At 57.2% G+C, this 20,799-nt stretch overlaps 1 protein-coding gene across 3 annotated transcripts; it reads right to left on the reverse strand.

Annotated features, from left to right (window-relative positions):
* Nucleotides 1-504: 504 nt before the first annotated feature.
* On the reverse strand, nucleotides 505-17,083 carry GPRC5C (G protein-coupled receptor class C group 5 member C). Of its 3 annotated transcripts, none has more exons than XM_061144950.1 (5): nucleotides 16,920-17,083; nucleotides 8,602-9,687; nucleotides 5,697-5,791; nucleotides 3,437-3,586; nucleotides 505-1,816 (listed from the first exon to the last, which is right to left on the reverse strand). In XM_061144950.1, the coding sequence occupies exons 2-5, from the start codon at nucleotides 9,653-9,655 to the stop codon at nucleotides 1,784-1,786; spliced, it is 1,332 nt and encodes a 443-aa protein (XP_061000933.1). In that variant the 5' UTR covers nucleotides 9,656-9,687; nucleotides 16,920-17,083; the 3' UTR covers nucleotides 505-1,783. The 3 variants fall into 3 exon arrangements, with proteins under 3 accessions (XP_061000933.1, XP_061000931.1, XP_061000932.1); XM_061144948.1 differs by lacking the exon at nucleotides 16,920-17,083 and adding an exon at nucleotides 15,839-16,600; XM_061144949.1 differs by lacking the exon at nucleotides 16,920-17,083 and adding an exon at nucleotides 15,454-15,623.
* Between the last annotated feature and the right edge of the window lie 3,716 nt (nucleotides 17,084-20,799).

Below are 20,799 nucleotides of genomic sequence, written 5' to 3' on the forward strand. Positions count from 1 at the left end.
GGGAAGTCCCAGAAAAATTCTCAATGAACATACAGGGATTCTGCAGTATTGGGCTTCCCTGGTAGCTCAGCTGGTAAGGAATCCGCCTGCAATGCGGGAGACCTGGGTTCGGTCCCCAAACGGAGAATAAGTTCATTTAATCCTGAACAGTGATGAAGCCTTAACTGCTACACACGGTTTGACAGAGATGGGTGTGCAATTTACATAGGTGTCCCCTGCACCTGGTTTGGGCCGATGCTGGTTTTTTCCATTGGAGGTTTGTGTGTGATGCAGCTGGATCACCTGGCCCAAGACTGGAAGAAGCAGGGTCATGGGGTACTCTCGAATCCAGGCAGGTCTGAATGCATCAGGAGCCCATCCCTGCTGGAGCCTCAACTGCCGCAAGCCCCCAGGGGACACAGACTCTGAACAAACCCACAGTCACTGCCGGCGGCTCCCCATGGTCGCTTAGCGCTGCCAGGACTCACACACGACTACCAGCTCGAAATGCAAGACAGAGCCTTTATTCATGGCGAGGGGTTTTGGGGCCACTAACCTAGATCGCGAGGAGTTAGGTGCACAGAGCTCCCCTCTTCCTTTTCATCAGAGTAAGTTATACTCCCTTCGTGGAACCGGAAAGCCCAGTGCAAGGATCAGTGGATGGTGAGGGGGTTGTCACACTTGGGGTACAGACCTGCTCTCTGCAGGGTCTGTTCACCCAACTTAGCCCTGGAGAAACACCCCAGTGATGAAAGCAGAGATGCTGGGGGCAGGAGGGTGGCACCAGGGGGCTGTGGGACTGCCCTCGGAGTCAGCACCTGCCTCGGGCTCACCCTCCATCTCCGCTCAGAGGTGAGCTCCACGGGTACACCTGGCGTGGGCTCCTTGGATGAGCCAGCGGTGGTACCCAAGGGCAGGAGGAAACCACGGAGACGACACGACGGAGATCTCCTTCCCCCGAGTCTGAAGCTGTGTGCACATCCTTGTCAGTGGTGCCAGCCCCTTTCAGGTCCCAAGGATGCTCCCGCTCCCCTCGGTGGCTGTCAGGCCCTGATGGAGCAAGTTGTAGGTGAAGACGGTAGCACCAGCCCTTCCAGGTGCCCAAGGTGAGGTAGACACCCTGCCATCTGCTCATCGGGAGGTGGCACAATCTTCGGTCGTGGATGTCACTTATCTAAGGGACTGTCCCAAGTCCCACAAGTCTGGGTCCTGGGCCCCCAGTTCATCCCTGAGAATGCAGCCCCACCCCCACCTTGTGTCTTGACGGGACCCAGTTCGTGGAAGCTGTGGGGTGGTGATGCTGAGGGGCTCAGAGGCCATTTAGAGGCATAGTCTGTCCAGGCCTTGAGGGAGCTGTGCCCAGCTCAACGGCCTTCAGCGGGCCAGGAGGTGGCAGGAGGTTCTGGTGAGAAAAGCCAGGGCCAGCTTCACCGTAGTTTGGCTTCACCTTGGAGCACAGCGGGACGGACACAGAAAGGTGGCCCTGCAGGATGGTCATCTGGAGAGCCGTAGCAGGGGGACGCAGGAGCAGTGTGTGGGGGGAGGGCGTCCAGAGGCAGGCTGGGTGTCTGCAGACTGCTCCTGCGTCTCAAGTCCCTCGGGGACCAGACCAGGAGAGGCCGGAATTGGGGTGGGGGGGGGTGCCCTGAGCCCCAGCCACATCCTCAGAGTTTCACACGGCCCCCGACTCCACCACTCCGGATGGGTGACCTCAGGGCCCTCCCAGCTCCAATGAGAAAGGCCCTGCCCAGCCCACACAGGGAAGAGGACCTCTGAACGCCATGCGGTCCAGGGAAGAGGGCGTCTACCATCTCGTGCTATTTTGCGGGGACTGAGCCTAAAATGACCAGAAAGAACACGTGTTTGAACTAAAGAAAGAACAAGAACAACAACAACAAAAAAACGCATCCCCAGGGGGATGGTATAATCTGACATTGAAGGAGAAGTCTGATTTATTTTTTCTTCTGGAAACCTTTCTCCCCCTTCCAACAGAAACATTTTTTTTTCCTACAGTCGGTGTCAGAAAATAGTTTCTGGGGAGTTGGGGAGAAATATTCCCAAGCCCAGGAGGGGTTCACTTAGCAGACCCCTTGCAAAGCCTTGAACTGGTGTCCAAGAGTCAGGGCACTGCTGCTTGTCTGAACCCAGGCCACTGGGACCTGCTAAAAGTCCTGAGAGCTGAAGGCATGGCCGCTTCTAGAGGCTCTGCGGTCTCTCTGGGCCAGTCTGCTTACCTGTCGGGGGAGGGAGAGCTACGTTGGTCACTCAGGCCCAAGACCCTGTGTAACCGTAAGATAGTCTGGTTCTGGGATTTGACTGTGGAAAAGGGAAAGTACCACCCTACCCATCTCTCAGGGTCAGCTCCAAGGATTAAAACACACTGCTGTGGACAAGCTTTACCGAAAAGGACTGAGCAAATGGGGATTTAAATTCCCGCCCAGGAGTGAAACCAACCAGAACCTGGCCCGCCCCCTCCACCTTCCTAAACAAGGGCTGGTCCTCTGAGTCACTCCCTAGCACACACACACCTAGTGACCTGAGAGATGGAGCAGTGGTTCTCCACCTTATCCCCTGACAGCTTCACCACTGTTTCCACGAAGAAGGGCTGAAGTCGCCTGTCTTCCCCTACACATAACACTCCATAGAACCGCCTGCTGCTGGGCCGGCCTTCCCTGCCCTCCATCCCAGTAGATGAGGTCCAGAGGAAAGCGGCCTGGTTTCAGACAAGCCCAGATGCCGGATGAGACCCGAGACGGGAGCCGGGCCGAGAGCCATCCCGATCATACAGGACACAGACCCAGGCTCAGCTGAAGATCCGTTCCCTGGAGGGAGGTGTCAGCCCCTTCACCCCTGGACAGGAGAGATGGGCAGTGGCTTTCCTGGGACCTGGACTCAGAGGGAGGAGGAGAAAGAGGGGACACCCACTACCCAGGGCAGAGGAGCGGGGCATCCGAGACGGAGAGCCCAGATCAGACACGACATTCCCGGAGGAAGGGTTAACAAAGCAGAAACGTGTTTATTAGGCATCCGTGCTCCTCACGGAGGAACACGGCGCAGGACAGAAGCGCCTGCAACGTCTCTCGATGTTGCAGGAATCTCTCTGAAGACTCCAGAGAACGTAGGTGCTGGCCGGCTGCCACCCCAAGAACAACACCACAATTTGGCTGGAGCGTGGCCACCGGAGGTGACCCTGGCAGGAAGCTGGAGCTGGCTCCTGGACTCCGCAAACACTGAGGAGCCGGCGGGGGCGCCGGGACGCCCATCCGAACACAGGCAGACGGGGAGGGTCTCCCGGCTGAGACCCACGCCCCGCCCAGGGCCAGCAAGGAGGGAGGGGGTGGGGAGAGCGCGGGCTCCGGGTGGGGCGGGGGAGAAGACCCTCTCCAGGGGCCAGGTCCTCCCATCTGCCGCCTCTTCCGGGGCCGGCTCAGTCCCACACGTAGGGGTTTCTAAACACCTGAGAGTTTTTGCCTTCCTTGGGCAGCGTGGCCTCCTGGCGGCTCTGGGCCGCGTAGATGTCCTCGGCCCGCAGGGTAGAGTTGGCACTGCCCGTCACCTGGCTGTTGGCGGTGGCCCGCGGGAGGATGACGTCGTACGCTCCATCGGACTGCAAGGAAGAACAGGCGGTCTCACAGCCGGGTTCCGCCGGGGCGGATGCGCAAACAGTCTGCTTCCTGCGGGGCTGTGCCTGCCAGCTCCCCCGCCCCTCCCCATCACCGCCCGCCCCCACCCCCAGCCGGGCCAGGGATGGTGACTCTTAAGGCTGGAGCCCGAGGGGCTGCCCTCTGACCTCCAGCCCCTTATCTCACCCTGCAGAGGGCCGCGCCACGCCTCTGGGCGTGGAAATGAGGTCGGGGGCTTCGCTCAGGGGTAGGCTCCTCCTCTCAAGCCCCATCTCTCTCCCTAGACCGCGGGGCCCAAAGGAGGGTGGGCCAGGCTGAGCTCCTGTGACCCGTCCGGCTCCGCTCCCAGGCTCTGTTCCTCTGGGGGTCTTTCCCGAGCCCCACCAGTGAGGCCACATCCCCCACAGCATCGCAGCTGGTGTGCAGGGCCCAGGATGCGCTTCCCTCTGGCCCCAGGTGTCACGTGTTTAGCAGTCTAATTTAGACTTAGAACCCGGATGGTTTGGGGCTGGAGAGTTTTAAGTTTTGGAGACTTAAAAACCCAAATTCGTGGCCTGGATCCTGGTCAGAGCTGCGGTGGTTCTGGGTGGGTGTTCCTGGGTGGGTGAGGCTGAGGCTTTGGTTCCAGGGCCCACCCTGCAGGCAACTTGAGCCCCACCAGCCTCATCCCCAGGCAGAGAGCTGCCACCAGAGCCCTGTAGCTCGGGGGCCAGGAGCTCTTCCATGTACTTGAACCTGGGGTGTGGGGTGGGTCCTCCCACCCGTTTACTGTCTGCCCCCACCCCTCCCCCCCCCCCCCCCCCCCCGCCCCCTTGTAGCTCCTGGAATAGAGAATCGAGACCCTCGGTTCTCAAGCCTGGCTGTGGGTCACAATCACTTGGACTGTTGAGCCCCACCCCAGGTGAGCTGGTGACTGTTCAATGACCCTGATCTGTGACGTCAGCAGATTTCCATGGTCGGTCACTCCCACTGTGACTTGGATAACTCCATGTAATCAAGGTGACGTCACCGAAGCGATGCTAACCATTGGCTCCATCACACCACCGGCCCTTGTATTTTTAGTAAGTTCCAGGTGCAGTACAGGAGCCTGGCGGGTTACAGTTCATTGGGTCGCAGAGTGGGGACCCAACTGAGCACACACACAGGTGATGGGAATGGTGGGGGCCGAGGGACCATGGTTTTGGAGTCACTGCTAGATAAAACATCTGTTCGTCCAGAGCCTTCCTGAAGGAGCAGTGCTCAATGCACATGGGTAGAGTGGAGCGGCCAGGCGGGGGACCCTGGGCGGCTGGGGGCTGGCAGACCCTGCTCCCACCCTTCTGAGATTCCTCTGCCCTCCCAGCTCCTGGCCACAGCCTGCTCTTGCAGGCCACAGGTTCAGGCCCGGGCCTGGAAGTGTGGGGTGCACTGGCTGCACCCAGCCCCCACGGCTCCAGGCGGGGAGAGGATGAGGACGCCACCCCACTGACCTCCCTGTTTCCTGTTCCCAGCCTCCTGCCAAGGGGGGGGTCACTGACCTCTGCGCACAGTGACTGCCAGCCAGCTGGGAGGAGGAACACAAATGGAGTAAGACTATAACCCGACGGCTTCCTGTTCCCACCCCCCTCCCTTGGCTAACGGAGCATCTGGCTTCCAGAACCCAGGGGAGGTGTGAAGCTGAGAGTGGCTGCCTGCTGGTGGGGGAAGGGGAGCGGGGGGCCCTCCTGGGACAGCTGTGGCTGTGGAGTCAGGATCCACCCAGACCCGCCGTGTGCACCTCTGTCCACCAGGAACGCACATACCTGGCTGAGGCCCCCTTGTCCCTGCGTGGGGGGCAGCGGGCGGCTCCCACCAGCATGAAGAGAGACCGCTCTGAGCATCTGGCCTCAGCAGGTTGTGTGATACCCTGATGATGCGGGGCAGGTAGGCCCCGCCGCAGTGTGGCTGAAGGCAGTGGGATTGTCACTCCCAGGAAAACGGCATCAGGGGCCCTGGGTTCCCCAAGGATGACCCATCGGACGCAGAGTCAGCCTTCTCCCCACCACCTCCACCCACCCTGCCAGCACTGGCCTCCCGGCTCCAGCAGGGTCAGGGGGACCCGGGGACCCCACTCACCGGGGTTTTGTGCATCAGGGTCATCTCAGTGGGCTGGTACATGCTGGTCAGCAGCTGCCCGTTGTACCCGCTGTATGGTGACACCGGTCTCTTAGCTGCAAGGAGACATAGGTGCTGTTCCAGGGCTGGGCTCTCAGCTCCCTTTCCGGCTCTCAAGGGAGGCTCCCCAGGGAGCAGGAAGAGGGACAAGAGGGCTGGGCCAGCCCTGGGGGTCAGGCCATAGGTGTGAGGCCCCCCCACCCCCCACCACTGGAGCCCAGCATCCCTTTGTTTCAATGCACAGAGAGCATGATGTTTGCCTTCCTCTTGGGTTTTCCTGTAGCGCGAGACCCCTTCCTACCGAAAAACGCTCCGTCAGCAACCTTCACATCCCCGTCTGCCCTCCGGGGCCAGAGGCCAAGACGGGCACATGGACCTTCGGCGGCTTTCAAAGATGGCCAGCCTCCAGCTCTGGCCTCTCCCGCTGCGGGCCAGCTGCCAGGCACCGGGGTAAATACAGCAGGGACCCCACCGCCCGAGTCTCCATGGGGCAGAGCTGGGTGCTGACCGCCCAGGACCCAGAGCCACTGCCTGCCCCCCACCCCCCAGGGGACAGAAGGCACATCCAGCCCCGTGGCCCCTTGGCAAGTTTCCAGAACTATTTCCAGCCTCAGAAACACTCCCTTGTGCCATCGGGGCTGTCGATTTCCCGATCTGTCCTGTCCTGGGCGCTGCGGCTGCGGAAAACTGCTGACCATTCCTGGGGTCCGGGAAGCGGGCTGGGCCCTGGGGGCCGGGCCAGCGGTTGCCAGTGTCCGGCCAGCTGATGGCCCCGTGGCTCGTAGGGACCACAGTTCTATAGGGCCTCCTAAGTGCCGGGCTCACTCAATTGATTTTTCCATTTAGGAAAAAAAAACAAAAATAAAAGGAAAAAAACCTCTCACAGCCCCAGAAGTGTTTACCTTGAGGACAAAGGCTGAGAACCCTGGGCCTGACAGGCAGGCAGTGGGCGGGAGGCGAGGTGGGGGCGGCCAAGGCTCCTCCCAACACTGGTCTGTGAGCCTCACCCACCACCCCCTGCCCCACTCCCAGACGTGGCCCCAGACTGTGCATGTGCCAGGGCCACCCCGGGGCGGGCAGGTCAAAGATCAGCGCTTGGCAGGGTGAGGATCTAGCCTTTCCCCAAAGCTGGGATCACAGGGACCTCAGCTTGCACAGAAAAGGCAGCGGGCTCTGACTCTGCAACCTCCCTGGCCTCTGACCCCTGGCAGAAGCCCCAGAGCTGGTCGGTGCTCCAATCAGGCAGGTCAAGTCTGAAGCCCCCAAACGCCTCGATCAGCACAGGCCAGGGTCAGAGTCCAGGCTTTCCGGGTCACAGCGGATGAAGGGGCTGCAGCCAGCCGGCTAAGAAAGCACACAAGACACAGGCTACAGGGCGCGTCCGTAAAGGCTCAGCCCTGGCGCTTGGTTGGTGCTCAGTAAACGCTAGTGGTCCTGACGGTGAACCGCAGAAGGCTCCTTCTGCGGGGAGCGGGGAGCATGTCCGGACACGTCCCTCGGAGAATGGCCACCCACTGTTCCTGCCTCCCAGGCTGCTCCTGAGGCGGGCCTGGCCGCAGGCTGCAGGGGCTTCTCTCCCCCACTTCCACCTCCGGGGCGCCCTTAACTCCAAAACCCAAGGCTCTGTTCCTGCCTGGCACCCCGAGTCCTGGTTCTGGAGGAGAACCCCATCCCGTTAACAAAGAGCCGGGGCAGGAGCTTGGGGACAAGCTGGTGATGGGAATAATGGGTGCTGATTAGGTCAGCATGTGGCACACACACTTTCATGAAAAAGGGAAAATTTTTAACTGAAAAAACTTTTAAAGGAAGCTAAGGCTATGGATATGTATGTAATAGAACAAGCTCTGGATGGATAATAATGACAGAAAAATAACAGTAATACACAAAGTTGATAGAGCTAATACCGAACTGATGGCTGATACTTCTGGAGTATTTTCCAAGGGCCAGGAAGATGCAGTAGTTGGGGAATCCCCTGGAGTTCCAGTGGTTAGAACTTTGTGTTTTCACTGCACGGGGCAAGGGTTCGATGCTTGGTTGGGGAACTAAGATCTCCCATGCCACGAAGCATGGCTCAAAAAAAAAAAGATGCATTAACTGAATCCTCAAAAGAATCCTATGAAACAGGAAGCACTATTATCCCCATTTTACAGATGAGGAAACTGAGGCACCTAGTGAAAATATCAGTTAATAGTGACCAGTTCTGTGGACAGAAGAGGAAGGAACAGGGTAGAATTAGGGAGACAGTGGAGGGTAATTTTATCCCTAATGTGTCAGATTTTACAATGAAAATACACTGATGAATTACATGAGTATAGAGAAAAAAATCTTCTAAAAAATGGAATTTAGGAACTTGATGGCAGAGAACTCTGGATATTCTCAGGCACCTCCCATTTTGCTCAGGAGACTAGTCCCCAGTCCTGCAATAAGTCACCTGGAATAAAGGAGGACCTGGCAGGGATTCCCCGGCAGTCCAGGGGTTAGGACTTGGTGCTTTCACTACCATGGCCTCGGGTTCAATCCCTGGTTGGGGAACTAAGATCCCACAAGCCACATGGCATGGCCAAATAATCATGAAAACAACAGGCATGGTTGAGTCTGTTTGCTTCACCTGAAACCATTAGTATCACAACACTGTTAATCAAATATCCCCCAATGTAAAATAAAAAGCTTCAAAAGATTTTTTTGAGAAATAAAGGGAAGCTTCCTGGAGAAGGAAATGGCAACCCACTCCCATATTCTTGCCTGAGAAATCCCACGGACAGAGGAGCCTGGCGGGCTACGGTCCATAAGGTCACAAGAGTCAAATACAACTGAGCGACTAAGCCACCACCAAGAGGGGACCCGAGGAGGGCGTCCCGTGACCCACCTGAGGCTGGCTCGTCCATGGAAAAGGCCTTGTTTTCCACAAACATGCTCTGGCCCTTCTGCTCTTTCAGAATGGTCTCGTAGCCCACGCCTCGGGTGGGGTACAGATCCCCCTGGTAGCTCTGCTCCGGGCTGGACCTGGTCACCTGGGAGACCTCAGGGATGACGTAGAAGAGGACAAAGGCCCAGGCGTTCGCGGCGAGGGCGATGGCCAGCGTGGGGTCATCCCACGTGGGGCTGTTGTGCTGCCGGTTGCCGTAGGTGTACATGACGATCCACACCACCCAGATGGCGATGGAGGTGGTCGTGGTGAGCAGCACAAAGACCCCGTGCTTCCGCCAGCGCTTGAAGCGGCCGCACAGGGCCGACCAGGCCCCCGTGAAGGCGCAGAGCAGCAGCAGCATCACGTAGATGAGCGCCATGACAAAGTCTGCGTTGGCGATGGCACAGGGGGAGACGGCCACCCAGCCCGCGCTGCCGTTGCCCGGGGCATCACCCTCGGTGCTGGCTCCCCGCACCAGTGTGATGATTAGCCACTCCGTGTTGATGATCACCTCCACGAGGCTCAGCAGCAGGGCCACCAGGAAGATCACCCAGCCCCGGGGCCCGTGGTTCTTCCGGACCAGGAAGTGGAGGGCCAAGACATGGGCCACCAGGCAGGAGAAGCAGATGGCGAACAGGACCCCGAAGAGGAAGCGCCGGGAGGCACAGGTGGAGAAGTCGGGCTTCACCACGCAGGCGAAGACGAGGCAGAAGAGGCCCAGGGTCCCCAGCAGGAAGAACACCTGGGTTCCTAGCAGGCTCCGCTTCTTGGTGTCCTGCACGAAGGGAAGGCTGGCCACGAGGATGATGGTGAGGACGAAGGTGGTGACGACGCCCGCCCCCGCCACGGCTTCCAGGATGATGCCCCAAGCCTCAGAGCGGTCACACAGGTTGTAATAGAGGGGGTTGAGGTCGGGGCTGCAGCCGGGCGGGGCCTGCTCCTGGGCCCAGGCCCCTGGGAGCAGGAAGAGGGGCAGTCCCAGACACATCAGCACCGCTCTGTGGATGGCCATCCTGGATGCCAGGCCAGGCTCCAGCTGGGTCCCTAGAGGCGGAGGGGAGAAAAGGCAAAATCAGTCCCTGGGGCCAGACCCTGACACACAGGGTGCTGCTACCCCCCAGTCCTGGACCAGGGCGCATTGATCTTGGGTCTGTCCCTCTGAGCTGCCGAATCCTTTTTTTCTCTCTGTTTTATGGCCGCGCCAAGCGCCACGTGAAATCTTAGCTCCCTGGCTAAGGATCGAACCCAAGCCCCCTGCAGTGGAAGTGTGGAGTTTTAACCACTGGACCACTGGGCAACTTCCCGGAATCCTTCTTCATTTTATTCTTATTTATTTATGTACGAATTCATTTGACTGCACCAGTTGGGGCATGCGGGGGTCTTTGATCTTTGATGTGGCATTGGAGCTCTTAATTGCAGCGTGTGGGATCTAGTTCCCGGATGAGGAATCAAACCTGGGCTCCCTGCATTGGGAGCATAGAATCTTAGCCACTGGACCGCCAAGAAGTTCCCAGAATCCTTCTTAACACACAACTCCTGGGACTCATGTCAACTAACCAGAGAGACAAACGAGATGAAGCCCAGCTGTCATTCCTCTTCCCAGGCATGGAAGAGGAGGAAACTGTACTAAATTTTCACCTCCCTCCACCAATTGTAACCTGGACCCAAATATTCCCTAAGCTCTTGCAGCTAGGATGGGGGTGAGGTTTACGAGCACGTTCGCTAAGCACTCAGCTCCTCTCTGCCCCGGGACTTCCAGAGTTCAGATGGCCAGCCATTTGGCCCTCCACCCTGTCCCTGTGATACCCAAGTCCACAGAAAAGCAGCCATGCATTCATTCATTCAGTGAGTATTTAACAAACGCCAGGAACAGGTACAAACTGCTACCGGAAAGTGAAGAGATGACTGAAAGGTTGTATGTATCAACACTTTGCCCCGATGTCTTCCTACCACTGACCCTTTTTGCCCTTCACTTTCCCACTTTTAGTTCCAATGCGTCTCTTCAACACTTCTCTTCGGAATTCAAGTTCCTTGGAAGCTCAAGTTGTTAAAGAGTCTCAAGGATAAAATTTAACAAATTTCCCAGTTAGGGAGTTAATGACTTAACGCAAAAATCCTCCTATGAGGCATTAACATTTTAAAAGCAAGAACAACACAAGGGCAAAGCAAAAACCAACGGAATTAATCTGTAACGGAAGACATCAAGACCCTGTAGCTAGAAGGCAAGACGGCTGTCTTTGCACTGTGCTCAAGTACATGGTTGGTAAACCTGCCTCTTGGACCCAGGAACTTTCCAGGACAGCAACCAAGCTTTCCTGGGATACAGTGACTACTAGTGGCTGGGAGGGGAATGGCATGATCCTACTCCCTACCTTTCTTCTGCTTTGAAGGTGGAGGGTAGGTTTGTACATCAGTAACCCTTTGGAGTTTTCCTGGTGGCTCAGACGGTAAAGAATCTGCCTGCAATGCAGGAGACCTGGGTTCGAACCCTGGGTTGGGAAGATCCCCTGGAGAAGGGAATGGCTACCCACTCCAGTATTCTTGCCTGGAGAATCCCACGGACAGAGGAGCCTGGCAGGTTATAGTCCGCAAGGTTGCAAAGAATTGGACACGACTGAGCAACTAACACACCACAACCCTTTGGAAAAGGAAATGGCAACCTGCTCCAGTGTTCTTGCCTGGGAAATCCCATGGACAGAGGAGCCTAGCAGGCTACAGTCCACGGGGTCACAAAGGAGTTGGACATGACTTATTGACTAAACAACAACAAAACCCTTTAATGTTTCCACTGTTCCTGGCTGATTAATGTCGAACAGGCAGAGAAAACTGACTCTCCATAATTGATAAGGGGAAGGACACTGCTACTAAGTCAGGGAAAATAAAACTCACAAATTGAGACTCACATAATAAAAAGATGAACTTTCAAAGTCCTTCAAGATATCCTACATGCCCTCTGAAAATAGTTTAGGTCTCTCAGCGTTCCTGGCTCCCACCTCATCTGTCAATTAAGGCTTGCTTTTCCCCAAACAACCCTGACCATTAATTTTTAATAAATTAACAATCTTATGTGAATTTACCATATTGTTTTCCTAAATAAATGGTACCATAACGCAGCTAGTTTCACTCGACTTCAACACAAAAGCATGTTTTCCCTACATCATGACTTAAATAAGCTTTTGTAGGGGAGTTTGCGTAATCGTAAATCAATAAGGCACACACTGTACTTTATTTACAATGACTCGGAAGAGAAAAAAGGAGTGGGAGCGGGCTAATGGATAAGGTGTATTGAACCATTCCAGGAGATAATTTATGGATAACATGCTAAGGGATTCTAAGCACTCAAGCCCATCTTGGGTGTTTCTGTCTCACAGCCAAGCAGCTAGAACTTGGGGTGAAGCTGTGGTACTGAACCCTGAGAACGGTCACTCAGACTTAGCCTCCAGCAATCTGTGCATCTTCGAGAACTGCTCATCCCACCTCCCTCCTCCAGGTTCCAGTTTACAACAATTATTCCAAATCAGCAATTGACTTTGCGTCTCGCGGGGACCAAGCCCAGTAGTTCTCTGAGATGCACAGTGAAAAAATACAAAGATGAACACACACAATCCCTGCCATAATGTTATTTCAAATCGAAAAGAGAGAAAAGATAGGTCCATAAGCAAACCACCCAAGGAAGAATCAGGTAAAGAGCCACACAAAAGAATCGACCTCCAGAGAGAGAAAAGTGATACAGGAACACAGAGGAGGATCCAGGGTGGAGACACCTCTCAACAGCACTTTAGTCAGATTCTAATCAAATTCACCAATATGTACGTATGAACCGAGTTTGTAAAGGGAGGTTGCAGCTGGCTGGCGACAGATTAGAGACGCTCTAATTAGGAACAGGTTAGGAGTTCGGGGCATGACTCTAAAGGCAGTGGGGGCCACTGAAGGTTGTTTTTTTTGCACAGTGAGGGCATTACCAGGGTTGTGCTTTAAGATCTGAGTCTGGAAAAAAGCATTGGCAATCCATTTGCTGAGGACACATTCATCCCTAGTTAAAGACAGAAGCCAAAGGTAAGGCCTAGTGGAGGTTCTTACCCAAATAAAACCCAAGGCCTGGGGACTTTGCTGGTGAGCCAGTGGTTCAGACTCCGCCTTGCAATGCAGGGGCGCAGGTTCGATCCCTGGTCAGGGAACTAAGATCCCACATGCCACGGAGCAACAGCCTGCACTCTGGTGCTCAGGCGTCACCACTACTGAGCCCGTGAGCTCTAAGTGGAGAGTCATGCACCGCAACGGAAGAGCCCTCATGCAACTAAGACCCGACGCACCCACATAAATAAATAAAGATTAAAAAAATATACAAATCCTGGTTGGATTCAGGGGAAAGGATACTAAGCCCATGCTACAAGTTCAAATCTCCTAACGGTCATTTCATTACCAAAACCCAAGCCAGCTCCCATTTAGTCCTGGGACTCCTATGTCAACCCTTCTTCTCGGTCTGTCTTGCTCTTACAGCCATACCTGCTGGTACCCCACCAGAATCCAGCACCTCGAAGGAACCTGGGCCAGGGCCAGAGCGGCTTCACAGCCCTCACCCCAGTTTCCTTCTCACTTCGTTGTTGGTCCCGATCTTATGCTTTAAGCCCGCTGGACCCAGCAACATGGGAACCTGGATGTGGGTGAGTGGGGAGAGAGGCTCGCACCAACTCAGGTGGGAAGACTGGGCCAGCTGGGCCTGACTCTTGTCCACTGCCTGGGACAGCGACCCCTGGAGGCCAGTGGGAGACTTCAGGAGCTCGGTCCAGGGTCCTTCAACATCCAGGAATGCAGATTCAGCCAGTTAAGAGATGTCATTTTTTTAAGATGGTGGCAAGGGGGAAAGGATTTGGATGAAACGAACCAGCTCCGTCTCCAGACTCTCCACCCTGCGGGTCCCTAGAGCCTGCATTTCTAGCCCATCTTCTGAGCCTCTATGGTTAGAATCGTGTGTGTGCGGTGTCTCCTTCACCTGGCTTTAAGGTCTACCAGCATCCCCTGCAACATCGAATCTTGCACTGAACATAGGAGGCATTGGAAAATCGTTCACTGAACACAGTGGGTGCTCGTTTCTCCCCCATCCCAGCCCTGCCTCCTCCTTTTAGAGTGACTGCCTCTGCTCTAAGGTTCTCAGTAGGACCAAGGAGGGGGACCCCCTTCCACCCCGTGAGTGCTCCCCAGACCATGGCTGCAGCCCAGTCATGCTGCAGATTATTTTCAGGACAAAGGAGCCCTTTTGCTTCACCTCCCTGGAATCAGTTGTACAAATATTTTTAATCACCTCTGAAATCGGCCTTTCCCCAGGCTCAGTCACTCTGCCCCCATCTCGGGTCTGAGTTGGCCCAGTCGGGTTCCAGAAACCCCTCCTCCCTCTTTCCCTCCGCAGAGTGGTGGGCTCCGAGGCCCAGCCAGCCCCGAGTGGGCTTCACTGGGCAAGGATGAGGCAGCCAGCCACAAGCAAGCCCGAGAAACATCCTGAAAAGAGGCACCGGAGCCTCTCACCTTGCCGGCCTGGTCTGTCTCCCCTGCTCAAGGGGGCAGAGGAAGATACAGACCCACAGCCAGCGGTTACCTTCAAGAGTACCATGGCCAGGTAGAGGCCCCGCGCAGAGAGCCACTGAGCAGCCTCCTTCCTCCTGCTCTGCCACCACTCAGCAGCCCAGGAAGAGAGACGGATGGGCCCGCTGAGAGCCTCCCACCGCCTCCCCGCTCCAGGTTAGGTCCTGCCATCTTCCTCCTCTGCTCTGGGGGCTCTGGCGTTTAAACCAACCAATCTGAGGAGGAGTCAGAGAGGCCTGTAAGGAGCTACCTCTGCGCCCAAGTTGCTGCGGGGAGTGAAGAGGGGGAGTTAGAGGGCTTCCGGGAACCCCAGCCTACACCCTCACACTCGAGGGTGAGCATCTGGCCCCCAACTGCCTGAGCGTTCAGAAACACGTGAGTCCACAACCCAAGGGTCCGCTCTAGAGAGCCACTCCGGAATGCGCCCCACCCCCAGCGGCACGCCCTCCCCCAGCCACACAAAAAGGCTCCAGGAGGGACCTTCCAGGAGCACAAAACCCAATTTGAACACAGTCCGGTCCCTGAGTTTTAGGACCGAGAGCGTGGAGTTTTCAAATGATCGCGTTTGGCGGGGTTTAAAACTGTGGGTCGGGGCAGGAGCGCCGCAACTCCACCTCCGCGGCGGGGAAGGGCGCAGAAGAGCCCCCGGGTGGGGGAGGGGCGGGCGAAGGGAAAGGTTCTAGAAGCCACGATGCCAAAATGCGAGAGTTTAACGACGGACCGAAATCCCGAACTTGGCGCAGAAAGATTCCGAGCGCTCCCCGCCCTGATCCTCCCCGGCCCCGGGGTCTACACCCACACTCCCCGGGATGGCGGAACAGAAAGAGCAGGGTGCAGCCTCTCTCCCGTTCCCTCCGGTCCCCAGAAACCTGCCCTCCCGATCCACGGTCGCGGGCAGCGGAGAGGACGCCGGCCCGCAGGTCACTGTTGGCCGCGGCCCCGCGCAGCGAGGCTGCGAGGGCGGAGGGGGCGGTCCTGGGAGACCCCGACCGTGGAGTTCGCCCTCGCCGCCAACTCGGAGCCGCGGCGCCGGGCTTCCCGCACCCCCCAGTCCCCAGCCGGCTGGGTCTGGAAAGTTTCTGCGATCGAGTGGAGTCGGAGCGGCGCCCTCCGTCCCCCGGTTCTCCCAACCCCGGGCCTCTACCCTCGCCCACTCCCCACCAGCCCGACCCGACCCTACTCTTCCCAGCGGCGGGCGGGAGGGCGGAGCGAGCGGGCAGCAGCCCTTACCTGGGACGCGCCGCCGGCCCAGCTCCGGCGCGGCGTTTGGGGCCAACTCCAGGCGGGGCGCGAGCCGGGCGGGGAGGGACTCGGCGCAGGGCGCGGGGCCAGGCCCAACCCTGGCCTGAGGTGGCGGGGCCCCGGCGGGGGATCGGGGCGCAGGGCCTGCCTCAGCGGGACCCGGCGCTGGCTGCGCTCCTGCGCTCGCTCTCGCGCTGGCCTCTCCGGGCGCTCGACTCCTTTCTCTCGGCGGGGGTGGGCCGACGCCTGCATCGCCGTGACATCACCTCCATTCAGGCGCTTATCGGGCGCCCGCGGGGCTCCAGGTGCGGGCAGTCCGCTCACAAGGTAACAAAGCCCGGCCGGCCCTCCCCCCAGCCCATCCCCGACTCACCTCCGGGCTCCGACTAGACGCCCTTTCCGGCTCCGGAGCGAGATCGGAGTTTCTGGCCCAGCTGGCGGGTGGGTTGTTGCTGTTTACTGCCACGCCCCCGCACGCGGGCGCGCGCGCACTCACGCGCACACACTTGGAGGACTCGGCTTTCGCTCCGGAAAGCGGCTTGGGGAGCGGCCCCACACAGTTCGCCGGAGGGCTCTCGGTCTCCGCGAGTCCCAGCGCGCGCACACACGAGCAACGCGCGGGGGCCACCTTGGTGCGTCTCTCTGGGGCGGACACCTAGCCTTTGTCACCTTCCTCCTGGCTCTCCCGGGAGACGCGCGCGGGGCACATTTCGCCGCCCCGGACTAGAACGAGGGGCACACTCAGTCGCAAAGTCGATGTCTTTGTCACGCCTTCTGCGCCCCCTGCCCTATCCGAGCTTGCACACATGGACACAACACACACCGAGTGTCTTGCACGCGCGATCCTTCCCCCGCACCTGGGTCACCTACTGTACGTGGGAGCTCCACCCCGCGCGCCCCTAAGCGCGGTGGGCCGGGCCCAGAACCACTGGGGACAGCGGGCAGAAGTATCCCTGGGTCCGAGTGCCCCGCGCCCGGGTCTCCTGGGATCGTCCCGTACACGGTCCACCTTAGCGCGCGCTCCCCTCCCCGCGTCCCGGTTCCCGTCCCGACCTGTCCCCATTAGCCGTCACGGCTCAGTTCCCCGAGGTACAGTGTTTCACCCGGCCCCCGCGGCCTCTGCGCTCCGGGACACGCCAGCCTGACCGCGGAGTCCTTCCCCTCCCGCCGCCCAGGAACTTTTCCGAGAGTTCGAGGACCTCCCCTCCCCGTACCCCACCCGACTCCCAATCCACCGTTCAGCTGGTGGCCACCCTTTCCCCTCCGGCGTCAGGGATCAGGCGAAAGGGAACTGTAGAAACGGGGAAGCGAATCCAATCTGGGATCGCCACGGCCCAGTAAACAAGAGATTTCCCGGCCGCCTTCCCGCTGGGGCTGCCGGCGGCGCGGGAGGTGGGCTGCCGCAGCGGGGCCCAGTTGGCAAGCGCGGGAGGCCCAGAGGGGCCACGGCGCACCGAGAAGGGAGTGGTTGTTGGGCCTGGCCGGAGCCCAGGGGACGCGGAGGCAAGGCTGGGCGCCGGGTCTCCGGGGTGCTAGTTCTCCTGACGCCGAGTTGCCTGGAGGATCGCCAGCAGAGCGCGGTCGGAGCCAGCCGGTGGCAGGGCGGGTGGCTGGGCGTGTGGGTTCTGCCCGGAGCGCCCGGGAAGGGGGCGGGGAGGGAAGGGGAGGCGGCTGGTCGCCGGCCAGAGGGTAGCAAGATAGGGGAGGGCGCAGGGAGAAGGGAGGTACCTCCCGGGCTGTTTGTTTGCCTGCCTCAATCTATGACAGCCAGAAGTCAAACTCCCTGAAACACCCCGAGCGATAAAGCCTAGGTTTGCCCTGCCGCCTGGGCTGGCGTTGGGGCCCCGGTTTTCTAGAATTCTGTCTCTTTCTGTGCCTGGCCTTCGCTGGCCGACCTGGGGAATTGAATTGTTTCAGTTCTTTCCAGTATGAAGAGGAAGAGGGATTTGGGCTGCGGAGTTGTGACTTCAGTCTCCTTTCCCCAACTCCCTCTCCCACCCCACCTTTCAGGGACCCCAAAAGTGAGGGTGTGCAGCCGCTTGTAAGGGCCAGACAGTGGGGACCAGCCTGAAACGGGGAGCTGAAAGTCAGAGCTCCCTCTCTGGCCTCCGACCTTGTTGTTGTTGTTCAGTTGGACTCTGTGACCCTGTGGGCTGTAGCCCACCAGGCTTGTCTGTCCTTCACTATCTCCTGGACTTTGCTTACATTCATGTCTATTGAGTTGGCGATGCTATCTAACCATCTCATCCTCCGTGGTCCCCTCCTCCTCTTGCTCTGGCAAGTTTTCATTAACTAGGTAACCAGTGCTGAAACCAGTTTGCTGGGAGGGGTCCCTCATTAGCATATGTTTAAAGCCAGTTCAGAGAAGGAAATGGCGACCCACTCCAGTATTCTTGCCTAGAAAATCCCATGCACCAGGGAGTCTGGCTTTAGTCCATGGGGTCACAAAGAGTTCAACACGACTGAACAGCTGAACAACAAAGCCAGTTCAGGACTTCCCTGGCAGTTGAGTGGTTAAGATTTGGCTCTTAATCTTCAGGGGGCACAGATTTCAACCCTGGGGGAGGAACAAAGGTACCAATGTCACATGGTGCAGTCAAATATGTATATATATATATTTATATATATATATTATATACCATACACCATTATATTAACACCAATATATGCCATACTACATATACATATATGTATATATAAATAGTGCAGTTCTGTCCCTCAGTCACGTCCTACTCTTTGCGACCCCATAGCACACCAGGCCTCTCTGTCCTTCACTATCTCCCGGAGATGCTCAAACTCATGTCCATTGAGTCAGTGATGCCATCCAACCATCTCACCCTCTGTCATCCCCTTCTCCTGCCTTCACTCTTTCCCAGCATCAGGGTCTTATATAAATAATATATATACTATTGGGGCTTCCCTGATGGTCCAATGATTAAGAATCCATGTGTTTCTGTTGCAGGCAGAGCAGGTTTGATCCTGATTGGGGGAATAAGATTCTGCATGCTGGGAGGGGTAGCCAAAAAATAAATTTTTTAAAAAAGCCAGTCTAAGGAGTCTGGGAAAGGGGTGGGGGGGGAGTAGTAGGGAGGCTGGGAGACAAGTGACTTCAGGGAGACACAGGTGAATTCTAGATTCATCTCAATTGCTTCCGAATTTGGGGAACCTCTTCACCCTCCAGAGACCTCTCCTATGAAGCAAGTCTACCTCGGTCTCTCTGGGCACAGGGAGGGGTCAGGCTGGCGTAGGTGGTGCCTGGCCACCGGCTGACGGTGGTCTGGAAACTGGCCGGACACCTCAGCGGCTGAACCCCGCCCTCAGCCGGGCCTGCCACAGTGGTGGAGACGGGGGGCGGTTTCTGAGAACGGTTTGTTCTGGTCCTTCCCACCCCATCTCATCTGGAACAGGATCTGCCTTCAGAACAAAGCAAGGCCCCAGAGGCAGATGTCCTGGGGCTTCTGAGGCTGGTGGGTCCCTGATGCCCTTGGCTTTAGTTCCCCAGGGCCTGAGGGCCTGTCCCTGGGCAGAGCTCAGGAGTGGAAATCCTGAGAACTCCACCCCGGCCCTGAGAGCCAGACCACGTGGGCGCTGCTGGACACAGCCAGTGAGCAGAAGAGACATTCCTCTGCAGGAGGTGCCATGGCCTCAGAGACCCCGATCACAGGCCCATCAGTGCCCCCAAATACCCTTTACTCAATTTAACAACCCACAGCAGCTTCCCTGGTGGCTCAGATAGGAGAGAATCTGCCTGGAAGGCAGGAGGCCCGGGTTTGCTCCCTGGGTCGGGAAGATCCCCTGGAGAAGGAGATGGCTAGCCACTCCAGTATTCTTGTCTGGAGAACCCCATGGACAGAGGAGCCTGGCAGACTATAGTCCATGGAGTCGCAAAGAGTCTGACAGAAAATAAATAAATTTAAGAAAAAAGAGAGTCCAACACGACTGAGCGACTAACGCTTTCACTTTCAGGCTTGTAAGCCTTTATGGACACCTGCCTTCACTAAGAGATAACACTCTGACAAGTGGTCCCATATATCTAGTATTTTGGTCATCTGATGCGAACAGATAACTCATTGGAAAAGTCCCTGATGCTGGGAAAGATTGAGGGCAGAAGGAGCAGAGGGCATCAGAGGATGAGATGGCTGGATGACATCACCAATGCAATAAACGTGAACTTGGGCAAACTCGGGGAGATGGTGAGGGACAGGGAGGTCAGGTGTGCTGCAGCCCATGGGGTCGAAGAGAATCGGACACGACTGGACGACTGAACAACAATAGCTCATAAGGATACTACCCACTGGCTGTTCCAAGAGATCTTGGATGAATGGGTTGTCTGGGTGGTGTCTGTAATCCCTCCCTCTTAGTATGGTTCACGAATTCCTGCTGGCCGCTGGCCAACTGAAACTACCTTTATTCACTGGAGTACTTCCTTTTTTGAGCCATATGAGTCTAAGCTACTGACAAGGCCCAGGATGGAGTGTAGCTTTGCCACCTGCCAATTGTATGACGTGGACAAGCCACTTCCCCTCTCTGAGCCCCGCTTTATTGGAAAGGGGGCATGATAATACCACCCCCCATCTTGCTGTCACATCCAGATAAAGCCACGTCTAGAATGTTCCTCACACAAGCCGGGCACTCACAGGTGCTCAGAGGTCAGCCTCTCCATTCCTAGTCCATCCTCTTTCAATCTCAGCCCTGCCGGTTAAAGAAGCCTAGCAGTGGAAATTCCCCAGCAGTCCATTGGTTAGGACTCTGTGCTTCCACTGCTGAGGGTCTGAATCCAACCCTAGTTGGGAAATTAAGATCCCACAAGCCTTGCTTTGCAACAACAACAAAAAAGAGGCCCAGGGCTCCCCTGGTGGCTTGGATGGTAAAGAATCCACCTGCAATGCGGGAGACTGGGTTCAATCCCTGGGATGGGAAGATCTCCTGGAGGAGGGCATGACAATCCTCTCCAGTGTTCTTGCCTGGGAAATCCCATGCGCAGAGGAGCCTGGAGGGCTACAGTCCTTGGAATTGCAGAGCTGGACACGGCCGAGCGACTAAGTACAGCACAGCACAAGAGTGTTTCACTCAAACTCCTGCAGAAGCTGCTTCTCCAACATCCCCTGGTCCCCACTGAGCTGAGGGTTGGGCCCTGGGCTCCCTGACAGGCAGGTGCCTGGAATCTTGTGCTTGGTGACCGAGTGCCCGCAGCTGGCTGGCAAACAGATTTTACATTTGACCCCTCCTTGCTCACGGGCTCACGTTGACCGGTTACTGCCCAAGCTGCTGTGTCTGGCCAAGCTTCCTCTTCTCTCCAACTCTTCAGAATGCCTGCTTGGAACAGTCTGGTAC

The sequence above is a fragment of the Dama dama genome, chromosome 5 (assembly GCF_033118175.1).
Source record: "Dama dama isolate Ldn47 chromosome 5, ASM3311817v1, whole genome shotgun sequence".
Classification (NCBI taxonomy): Eukaryota; Metazoa; Chordata; class Mammalia; order Artiodactyla; family Cervidae; genus Dama; species Dama dama.

Coding starts and splice junctions, on each gene's coding strand:
- GPRC5C (XM_061144950.1), bottom strand. CDS start 9,655: ATGGCCATCCACAGAGCGGTGCTGATGTGTCTGGGACTGCCCCTCTTC. Junction 3,587..5,696: donor CCCTGATGCACAAAACCCCG/GTGAGTGGGGTC, acceptor TCTTCCTTGCAG/TCCGATGGAGCGTACGACGT. Junction 1,817..3,436: donor AGGAAGGCAAAAACTCTCAG/GTGTTTAGAAAC, acceptor TGGTCATTTTAG/GCTCAGTCCCCGCAAAATAG.